The sequence below is a fragment of the Mandrillus leucophaeus genome, unplaced genomic scaffold (genome assembly GCF_000951045.1).
Source record: "Mandrillus leucophaeus isolate KB7577 unplaced genomic scaffold, Mleu.le_1.0 Scaffold182, whole genome shotgun sequence".
In the NCBI taxonomy this organism is placed as follows: Eukaryota; Metazoa; Chordata; class Mammalia; order Primates; family Cercopithecidae; genus Mandrillus; species Mandrillus leucophaeus.
The window spans coordinates 1,331,735-1,343,228 of NW_012101832.1; the positions used below are offsets into that span (position 1 = coordinate 1,331,735).

Here is an 11,494-nt window from a genome sequence, read left to right on the forward strand (position 1 = left end):
GGGAACTGTGGACTCCCAGGCGCTGCCTTCACCCTGCCCCAAACACACCCAGGAGTAAGAATCAGGTGATGTCCTTGCCCACCTGGGCTGCCCCAGGCAGACAGCCTGGTCCTGGGGAGACAGGTGAGTAAACAGAGGCCGGGATGCTGTCACTGTGATAAGGGCAGTACTGAGGAGAGGGACAAAGTTCAGCGTGGAAACCTGTGGTCACATCATCAGAGTGACCAGAGTTAACTCGCGTGCCCTGAGTCCCCAGCAGGCTCTTCCCTGTGCGGAGCCTGGGTGAGGTGCGGCTGTCAGGGGAGCGGCTGGGGAAGGCGCAGGCTCAGTTCAGTGGGGCAGGGACTGTGGCCTTGTCACCCTGGGCCCAACACCTCGGATGTGATCTGGTATAGGGTGAGTGTCCGGGCCTGTGGAATGGCCCAGTGGGTAGCTGGACCCACTTTGTTCTCCGAGGCAAAGCCTGGCTTTTCCTGTCTGCAAACATCTTGTATCAAACCCTGGAGCAATTTATTTCTTAAGATCTCAGAGATTTTTTTTTCCAGTACTAAACTCTTTGGTCTATGGTCGTGTAGTTACTGTTGGTCAGGTCCCCCATCTGCTTTGCCTCCTGTCTGTGGCTAGCGACAGGCCAGGGTCTGGGGGCCAAGGACCACAGCTCAGCCCAAAGTAGGGGAGCTGTGGGGCTGAGAGGAGGGAGAGGATAACTGCCCCATTAATTCTTCATCCTCCCGACAACCCTGATAACAGCCACGGTCTTCATCCCCATCTCCCAGATGAGGACAGTGAGGCTCAGAGAGGCAGCGCCATGCCTAGGACAGTGTAGCCTCGAAGCCGCTGAGCCAGGACAGCCAGGAAGCCTGACTGTCCATCCGGTGCCCAGTGAGATGACATTTCTGTTGTCAGGTCAGGTTTTCAGGGTGCAGAGAGCTTTCTGAGGAGTCTGGGCTGAAGAACACAGGGGACTGAGCCACAGCAGGTTTTGTGGGGCCGTCAGCCATTTGCTTCCTACACTAGGGCAGAAGAGGGCATGCCTCTTCTGAGCAAGCCTCTGCTCCCCACAACCCAAGAGCTGGTGGTGGAGGTGAGTAGCAGGAGACAGCCGTTCACCATCGGTGAGCGCCCAGTGCCAGGCACAGGAATCTGGCCGGTGGGATCTGGATGCTGCCTTCCTAGTTAGAGGACAGGGTGGGGGATGTGGGACAGAGGAGACCATCGTGAAGCTGTGACTGGGCCTCTGTCATCAGGACAGGCTGACACTGGGCTCAGGACCAAGAAGAGCTGTGGATGGAGTCGTCCAAGAATGTCCCCGGGGGAGTCGACCATCAGAATGAGTCACCACCCAGCCCATGTCCTACCTCCCCTGGCATCCCCTGGGTCAGGACATGCCCAGCCTGGTGGGGCTGTTGCTGGGAATTGGGCAGGGCTTACCCCTCTGTGTGACCTGAGGGAAGTTCGTCACCCTCTCAGCCTTGGTTGCTCCTTGTAAAATGAGGTGCCTGGTGATCTGTCCTCAGGGTTGTTATGTGATTGGTAGAGGGGCAGGAATAGAAAGCCTGTACCATTCCCCCTCAGAAGGTGAACCTGGACCTGGGCACTGTTGTCCCCAGGCCCTCCCAGCTGTGGCCTAGTTTGGAGGTGACAGGAACATCTCCATGTGTCTTGTACACATGTAAAACCTAGAAATGGATTCTAAAAGCCAACCAAAAAATGTTTGTGCCTGTTTTTAGAATGAAAAGTAGCATGTGAACTTTCACAGCCTTACCATTCCTCCTTTAATTGATGTGAGACTCTTTTGCCAGCCCTGTTTCATGGGCTCAGAGAGGTTAAATGGCCAGCCCAGGGCCACACAGCACATCCGGTATGACATCCATGGCTGTGGATTCCAAATCCCAGCTTCTTCCCACCCCAGCTCTGGGCATTTCGTGCAGACCCGGGGCCTCCAGCGCTGCGGATTAACAAGCAGGTCGTTGTTAGTGGAAGCCCCGGCTGCGGGTGGGCGTGGCCAGCTGTCAGAAGGGCTTCTTTATTCTGCTCTGCTAACTGCACTAGTAGAACTCTCTCAGTTAGAGTAGCTTTAACTGGTAATTACTGAGGCCATGGGGTGGGTGGGGGTGGGGCGCCGATTAGACATATACCAGGATGCTCTCTCCATGTTTGGAGGCCCCTGGAGGTCGGTGGCCCTTCTCCTGCCTCAGCCTCCCAAGTAGCTGAGATTACAGGCATGCGGGCAGAGGCACAGGCCACCACGGGATCTAATAGCAGGGTCGCTGTGGTGACACCACCCACACCCAGGCTCCCACACCTGCTCCCACCAGCTCCACCTCTCCTATCAGCCTCATCTGGCTCCTGCACAGCCAGGCCTGGTGCCCCTAGGGCCCAACTCTTGATGACAGCCTGTAGGACCCAGGGGGCAGGACTCTCACAGGCCTCCAGCCATGGGTCAGGTCTCTGTGCAGAGCAGGTGCTTTAGGAAGGCAAGCCTGCATCTTGATGTTCAGAGTCTGCACTGGGAGGCCAGGGCTGGGGTCAGAGCCGGGGCCCCGCCTGGCCTGTCATCCATATCAGCCTGTAGACCTGGGCTCTCTTGGGCAGGACAGTGATGGAGCAGTTGGATTCTGTCCCTGGTCTCTCTGCTCAGGGAGGGGAGAGCCCTGAACTGGGAGGCAGGACCCAGGTTCTTGTGCTGCCTGGGCCCACCATTAGCTCCTGCATGTCCTGGGCCACGGCTCTTCCCTTCCCTGAGCCTCTGCTTTCTCGTCCATTCTACGGTGATGGCATCAGAAAAGCAAGGTGCCTCCCATCCCTGACCCTGTGGCTCTGTGGCAGAGGCGCCTTCTCATAACACCGCCATGCCTCGGCCCCAGTGCCTCAGGCTGGCCCAGCCCCTCCCAAGGGGGGAAGGATGGCAGGAAGGACCACCTCTGCACACTCCTTCTGAATCCTTCTCCACCCATGTCAGCGGAGAGGCAGGTGCCCATGTTCCAGATTGAGAAACTGAGGCATACGCAGGACTAGCAGGCAGAAGTCCAGCCAGGATCAGAATGCAGGCAGCTCCACTTTTGTCCCGATGCCTTCTTGAACCAGATTTGCTCCTGTGGTCTCCAGTGGCCATGGACCGGGGTGTTGATGAACAGAGCCGTCTGGATTTGGGAGAAGCAGGACTGAGTGGGAATTCAGGACCTGGCCCGGGTCCTGTTCTGCCCTTGCCAGCCATGTGACCTAGAAGGGTGGCACCATCTCCGTGGGCCCCAGGGCCACTTCCTTTGGTTCTTTACTAGGGACCTGTTTCATTTTCCCATTCATTCATTCAGCAAATAGTTCTGTAGCACCTACCAAGGACCAGGCACAGTTCTAGTTGCTGGAGATACAACAATGAAAAAAGTAAAGTCCCTGCCCTCAGGAAGATTACTCTCTAGTTCGAGAGACACATAATGCATATATGAGCCCTAAAGGTAATTGTCGGGTGACACACACGCCCCATCTGGAAACAGGAGGGGCTGAACAATGGCGAGACAAACAGGGCTAGATTGGGGGTTTCTGACCTGAGACCCACACACACGGAATTTACATCCTGACACCGACACCTGATCTCAGTGTGATCTGGGTTTTCCAGTCAGCCTCCACAAGCCTCAGTTTCCTCCTCTGTAAAATGGAGATACTCATCTTATGGGGCTGTTCTGAGTTGGTGTGAGATGATACCCAGCAATACCCATGTGCCCAGAGCCTCCACGTCTATTCCTTCATTGGTATCTCACAATTGCTGTCACATCTGTGTTTGAAAGAGAAGAGAGAGAGACTCAGAGCAGGTTCGTGGTTTTCCCAAGGCCACACAGCGGGCTGTCTCCCTGCCTCCGCATCCTCTGCTCTTCTCCAGAATAGCAGCTGCCTCTCCACACAGCCCAGGGCCTGGCCCACCATTAAATGCAGTGTGTGCTGCTGAAATGGACTGTGTCGAATGGGAACCTGTGATGTAAACTGAGACTACTGCTTAAAAAATATGTTTGTTTTAGGATTTATAGAACTACTGCATGTTCCTTTTAGAACACTCAAATCATATAAATTAATTATAGAATTTCCTTATAGAAAGCTCAGACCATATATTCAGAAACATATGATATGAAACCCCAAGTAATCCTCCCTGTACGTCAGAGAATATCAGTATTTTAATCCTTTAATGCAGCACTCCCTACCCCCAACCAACCATGATATTTTATCAATACAAATATTAACACTTGTATATTATTATTATTTTCAGAGACAGGGTCTCTGTCACCCAGGCTGGAATGCAGTGGCATGATCATAGCTCACTGCAACTGTGAACTCCTGGGCTCAAGCAATGTTGTCACCTCAGCCTCCTGAACGGCTAGAACTACAGGTGTGCACCACTATGTCCAACTAATTGCTTTAAATCTTTTGTAGAGATGGGATCTCACTGTATTGCCCAGGCTTGTCTCAAACAACTGATCCTCCTGCCTCTGCCTCCCAAAGTTCTGGGATTATAGGCGTGAACCACCATGCCCAGCGTTTTCTTTTCTTTCTTTTTTTAACTGCATGGGGCAGTAATGCTCACTGTTTTGCAACTTTGTTGTTTTTCAATTTAACAATAAATCTTTTATCCATCTTAAAAGTCAAATATTAGGGTGACTGTATGCCCAGAGGTATTTGCCCGTCCAAGAGTTTAAGGTGGGTCCCTTTTCCCCAAAGTTCTGTCTGGCCACCAGAATGGTGCATGCTTTGGATCCCTAGTGACTAGTCCTACCCATTTCTGCAGTGTTTTCTCATCCCTGGAGTAAGTGATTACGACTGCCTTCATTCACAGAGGAGGAAGCTGAGTCTCAAAGAGTATAAGTGACTGGCCCCGGGTCCTGGATGCACAGACCCACAGGAGCAGATATGAAAGGTAGATCACAGCTGTAGGAGGGTAGGCCCTGGAGGTGGGGCAGCAGAGTGGTGGTTAGTGACCCTGGAGTGGGGCTCACTGGCTTTCAATTCTGGGTCTACTGCTTGAGAGCTATGAGCTGTCGAACAGGTCATTTAAAGTCTCAGCATCTCAGTTTCCTCATCTTTAAAACTGGGATAATAATGCCTGTATCTGGCCAGGTGTGGTGGCGTGCACCTGTAATCCCACCACTTTGGGAGGCCTTGGCGGGTGGATCACTTGGGGTCAGGAGTTCCAGGCCAGCCTGGCCAACATGGTGAAACTTTGTCTCTACTAAAAATACAAAAGAAATTAGCCGGGCATGGTAGCGCGGACCTGTAGTCCCAGCTACTCGGGTAGCTGAGGGGAGAGAATTGCTGGAACCCGGGAGATGGAGGTTGCCTGGGAGAGTGAGACTCTGTCTAAATAATAATAATAATGCCTGTATCATAATACAATGATTAAATAGGTTATAGCACATAAAAACTTAGCAAGTGTCTGGCCAGGCACGGTGGCTCACACCTGTAATCCCAGCACTTTGGGAGGCCGAGGAGGGGCAGATAACCTGAAGTCAGGAGTTCAAGACCAACCTGGCCAACATGGTGAAACCCCGTCTCTACTAAAAATACAAAAATTAGCCAGGTGTGGTGGCGGGTGCCTGTAATCCCAGCTACTTGGGAGGCTGAGGCAGGAGAATCACTTGAATCTGGGAGATGGAGGTTGCAGGGAGCCGAGATCGTACCATTACACCCCAGCCTCGGCAACAGGAGCGAAACTCCATCTGAAAAGATAAATAAATATATAAATAAAATAAAACCAAAAACAAAACTTAGCAAGTGTCTGGCACTGCTCAATAAGTGGCTGTGGGTATTATGAGGGAAGGACCTGTGGGATTATGCCCCGACCCCCAGTCATTTACTTAGGGACCTAGAGCAGAGTAGTAAAAAGCATAGCTCCAGGATCTGACCCAGGCTGCCTGGGTGAAATCCCCATTCCACCTAGGCCTCCTTGTAGTGGATGCTGTGGGGGGCTTCCTAGAGCTTCTCTTCAGCATTGAGTCGCTCACGACCCAGCTGCCTGGAGTGCTGACTGCTGACAGCTCCTTCTCTAGGTTTTGTTTGTTTGTTTGTGTTTTGAGATGGAATTTCACCCGTCACCACACCCGGCTAATTTTGTATTTTTAGTAGAGATGGGGTTTCACCATGTTGGTCAGGCTGGTCTCAAACTCCTGACCTCAGGTGATCCACCAGCCTCGACCTCCCAAAGTACTGGAATTACAGGTGTGAGCCACCATGCCTGGCCCTTCTCTAGGTATTGATTGACTGGGCCCTAAGAAGCTGCCCGAGGTTAGACACCATCCCTGGGGACACCCCACATCCAACAGCTGGTCTATGGCAGTATCGGTGCCCAGCCCTCTTGCCTTAAGGAGAGACAGCTCTGAAGGGCCACCAGCCCCAGAGCTCCCCGTGCGGTCACAGTTGTCTGAGGCCTTTGTTTTGGTTGTTTCCGAAACTTGCTCCCTTTATTCACTACAAAAAGCAGTAAAGTTTCCAGTTTTCCCAGTAAATTTTCTGACTCAGTGTCTGTTGCCCAGAGAGCTTAACCTAAGATACAGTTTATACGATTATAGTCTAATTTATTTAATGTTCTGAGCCTCAGTTTCCTCATCTGTAAAATGGGAGAGCTACCTCATTGGATGATTAAGAGTATTAAATGAGTTAATCTGTGTAAAATTATGAAAAGAGTGGCTGGTCAGTGCTCAATAAATGTCAGCTTTATTTGTTTTTAGCCCAAGGCCAGCTGGTTAGTGGCAAGACCAGAAGCAAAAGTTGGTAATTTCCTTTAACTGCTGACTCTATCTTGAGCAGCAGCCGTTCCTTCTCAACAGTCCTGGACCCTGCACACCAGGGTTCTGGGGAAGTTGACGGCGGCAAGACCCGGGTATGGAGAAAGTTGACTCGTTCAGGGCTTTAAGAGCAGTCTATGAACACTCCTTAGCAAGCACTGCTACAAACCTACTGTGTGCTGTTCCCCTTCCTGTTTATCTTGGGGGCTAATAAAAGCACAGCCCCAGCCCAACCCAAAGTCTACTCATTTACTGAGAAAGAGAGGCCCAAAGACTACTCAATATAAATGATCCCCAAATGGGAGAAATGTCCATTACCCACTTGGCAAACATGGGTGTGAGGGTTCAACAGTGCAGAAGACCGACAAGATCCTTCTCTCATTTTCTGGGAGACAAACAAGGCCAAAGGAGAGGAGGCATGGCTCCTGGCTGGAGATGGGGTCTCGCTGTGTCACCCAGGCTGGAGTGCAGTGGCACGATCACAGCTTGCTGCAGTCTCAACCTCTCAGGCTCAAATGATCCTCCCACCTCAGCCTCCCAAGTAGCTGGGGAGTACAGGTGCCCACCACCATGCCCAGTCAATTTTTAAGCACTTTTTATAGAGACGAGGTCTCATGATATTGCCCAGGCTGGTCTTCAGCTCCTGGGTTCAAGCCATCCACCCACCCCGGCCTCCTAAAGTGCTGAGATGACAGGTGTGAGCCACTGCGCCTGGCCTCTTGCATGTTCTTGAAATGTCAGTTCTTGAAGTGAAAATCCCATCATGGCTTTTCCTGCTCAGGAGCTTGTGTGTGTCCCTTCAAGCCAGAATGGAATTCAGGTTTCCCCAGCCTGGCATTCCGAGTTCAGCGTTCTAGTCAACTGCACCGCTTGGTGTTCCCTTGACATAGCTGCAGCTTGGAGAGGCCGTGAATGAGGAGAAACGAATGTAGACTTTGGAGTCCAGGCAGACTTAGACCTGAATCCCACCTTGGATGCCTCCAGTTGCGGCCTTGTGCAAATCAGTTAACTTCCGGGATCTTTAGTGCTCTCATCTATAACCTGGGATGAATAATGTCCCCTACAGGGTGGTCGTGGTGCCGCCTTCACCATGGCCTTCAATGGTCCCACCTCCTGGCATGCGCAGAGTTCTGTGTCCCCTCCGACATGTGCCAGTGCTGGTCTGTGTGACCAATAGAATATGACCCTAGTGATAGGTCCCTGCCAGGATTAGTCTATAAAAGACTGTGGCTTCCATCTCTCAGATGCCTCATTCTGGGGGAGGTCATGAGGTGAGCAGCCCTATGGAGAGGGCCGCATGGTGAGCAGCTAAAGACAGAGCTTAGAAGTGCATCGGTCATCCCCAGCTAAGTCTTCAGAGACTGCAGCCCTAGCTGACAGCTTGACTGTGACCTCATGAGAGACCCTGATCCAGTCCTACCCAGCTAAGTTCCTGGATTATTGGCCCTGAGAACAATGTGCAACAATATGTGTTTGTTGTTTTAAACTGCTACATTTGCAAAATGAGTTACCTAGCAACAGATAACTAACACAGTCAGGTTAGCATGAACAGAAACGAGGTACCACACGTGCCCAGCATGGTGCCTGACACACAGGTCAGTGCTTCAAAAGTGCGACCTGGAACAGCATCTCCCGCCTCTCAGCCTTTCCCTAGGTGACTCTTCAGTTCTCTTCCTCAGAGTTCTTCCACCCCTCTTGAACATGTTTTCAAGGAAAGTTTTCTCTGCCTCCTTCTTCCAAAGCCCTGTACGTGACTACGACCGTCACCAGAGCACTTGTCCTGCATTGCGTGCACTTCTCTTGGGATTCCAGTCGCTTTCTGTCTGTGTGATGCAGGGGCACACCTAGCCCCCTTTCTCCTACTTCCCAGCATCCCCTGAACAACCTGAGAATAGGGACCAAGTCTGACTTTTCCCGGCACGCCCCCATGGTGCACCCAGCCCTTGAGTGGCAGGAAATTGAGGGAAAGAGGAACTCAGCAAGAGGCAGGGAGTGTCAAGAGTGGGGAGAAGGCTGGGCCTGGTCAGGTGGGACAGAGTGGGGCCGGCCCTCCCTGTCTGTGTGGGGCCTAACAATGGGTGCCACAGCTCCCTGGGCCCTCCCCTGGGACCCCAAGACCCCGCAGGGCCCCGCCTGGAGGAAGGTGGCTTCACGGGCATTCTCGGGTGTCTGTTGACAGGAGGGCCTTGTTGACGGGTGACCCCCCATCCCAATATGTCCTATTGAACTCCAGGGCCACTCGTTTCACACTGGCCCCAAGTGTGAACATCCACATCACGGGCCTCTAATCTGACACGGGCCTCTAATCTAACCCTGGAAACCCTCTGCCCCTCCTTGGCCTCAGTTTCCCCATCTCTGCAGGGTTGCCTGAAGGCCTTTCCAGCTCTGACCGAAGAATGTGCCCACCCCCTGCCTGCTGATGGGGGCTCCTCCGGGGTGAGGCACAGGGTGGGGAGGTACACCCAGCCCCCCTCCTCCCAGAACCTCTTTCCCACAGGCAAGAGAGGATGTGTCACTGACCACTTCTTTCTGGAAAATTCCCACAGTTCAGTTCTTTCCTGGGATTTCACTGGAGGAATTGCATCTTTCTTGCTCACATCTCCTGGGATCTATTCTTGGCCTTGGCGGGCTTGATGTGGTGGTATGTGTGGGTGTTCCCTTTTAATTTGGGGTCCAGAGCCATCTGAGGCCTGGACTGGTAATTATGAGAGCAGCACCATTTATGGAAACAGCCCTTGAAGCAAGCCAGTGATGAGACCCGGCTGGAAATACCTCAGCATGGAGGCCTGGGCCTGCCTGGAGGCGGTGCTGAGATTTCTGGGTGGGAGAAGCCCCTTTAGGATGCAGAACCAACAGGTCATGAGTCCCGCCCACCCTTGGCCTACAGAGGCTGTGGGGCCCAAGCCTTGTTTTGGGTCTGAAGTGGCCCCTCCCAACCCCCGCCTTTGCTGCCTGTGGGACCAGCCAGGCAGGCCCATCCCATGTGCCCTGGGCTCTGGGGGAGCCACTGTCCACCTTCAGGGGCCAGGCCGGGAGAGTAGGCAGGTCCACAGCAATGGGAATGTCGGTGGCTTCTGACAGAGTCACACGGGGACATGGTAGCCACACCCAGACTGGCAGTGATACCCAGCCCAAGGGGCTCTGAGTGCCGGACACTGAGCCGCTGTCCTGGGGACAAGAGGCCCTTGGGAAGAAGGCGCTGGGGCACCCCCGCTCTGGGGCCCTGGAACACAGCGGCCGATGAGCCAACATGCGAGCCTCCCGTGTCCACCCACGTGGCTCCGTCCTGGCCCTCCAAGGGCTCGCTGTCCAGAGGAACAGCTGAACCAGAGACAGCAAGCCCTGGCATGGGAGCCGGGAGAGGCTGAAAGCCTGACCTGCCTGGGGTCTGAGCACCGGGAGGCTTCTCAGCCAGACTGAGAGGGACGGGGCCGCCTGGGGAGAGCAGCTTCCAGGAGGGACTCTGCGGGAGGCGTCTGCAGGCAGAAGGCACCAGAGGCCCAAGGGACAGATGGCAGGGCCAGCGCAGGGAGGGCCCTGGGACACTCTTCCTGTGGGCCCTTCCGGGCTGGGGAGGGTCTGAGGGGAGGTGGGACCGCTCACAGGCCACAAGATTCTGTTCTGAGCTGGAGGATGAGGGTGTCTTTTGAAGTCCCATTTTTTTGGTCAGAAATAAGACAAATTTAGGTTGTCTGGGTGAGACTAAATTGCCCAGAGCACAAAAATAGCCAGAGTTCTTGTTGATGTTGGGCTGAGGGTCGCAGAGTTTGGCGTCTGGAGGCCTAGCCTGGAGTGGCAAGCACAGGGCCCCACATGTGGCCAGTGGAAGCCACCTGCTGCCCACCCGGGCCTTTCCTGGAAGCATGGGGTTGCTTCCGAAGTTTGCTTTATCCGAGGCTGGAGGAGGAAGCTGAGGGTTCCATCAGCACAGGTTGGCGATTCATGATTGTTTATTTTCCCGGGAGTCACATTAAGGTGGTTTAGGTGGTTTAGAAAGCAGATTCATTTGCCGCTTCCCCAGACAGAAGCCGGTTCAGCGTTAGACCATTTGGGGCAGCTTTTATGATTTTGTAGGAAATAAACATTTAGAGGTGCCTGTGGAACCAGGTATAGCTTGGTCTGTTTCCTGTGACCAACGAATTGCTCTCTGCAAATGTCTTTTCATATTTTTGCCAGTATGTCTTTGGAATTCTTGTGTCAAAGGGTAAATTCGTATGTAATTTGGCTAGGTGTTGCTAAATTCCTCCTCTACACAGCATTCCTATCAGCAACGCCTGAGAGAATAGTCTGATCTTAATCTTTTTCCTTCTCCAAGGCCATGCGGAGCCCTGTGAAAAGCACCCATTACTCGTGAGCCCATAACCTTTTCTGTTTCCTTCACAGCATTTACAGTAGAACCAAGAAACGACATCCCATATTTTACTTGCTTTTTGTTTATATTTCATGTCTTCCATTAGGCCATAAACTCCATGTGTGTGTCCATGGACACATTGTGTGACAATGTCCATCTTGTTCATTGTTGTATTTTCAGTGCCCAGAACAGTGTTGTACACACAGTAAGAACTGGATAAATGTATTTCTAAATTAAACATGATGAACTTATTAGATGAGTGAAAGAATACATTTATTTAGAAAAATATAATTCAAAGTCTTATTTCTGACCAAAAAGTAAGACTTCAAAAGACACCCTCGGGTGCTGTGGAACAAGGCACGTTCATTCCTTCTCC

At 52.5% G+C, this 11,494-nt stretch overlaps 1 protein-coding gene across 1 annotated transcript in view; it reads left to right on the forward strand.

Annotated features, from left to right (window-relative positions):
• LOC105537979 (bone morphogenetic protein 8B-like) overlaps positions 1-11,494 on the forward strand; it is a 28,278-nt gene that overhangs the window by 1,540 nt on the left and 15,244 nt on the right. Inside the window, exons 2-5 of the mRNA XM_011977696.1 lie at positions 1,018-1,084; positions 1,913-1,995; positions 6,790-6,862; positions 8,638-8,794. Of these exons, the coding sequence (XP_011833086.1) occupies positions 1,018-1,084; positions 1,913-1,995; positions 6,790-6,862; positions 8,638-8,794 (380 nt within the window). The remainder of the gene's footprint in view (positions 1-1,017; positions 1,085-1,912; positions 1,996-6,789; positions 6,863-8,637; positions 8,795-11,494) is intronic.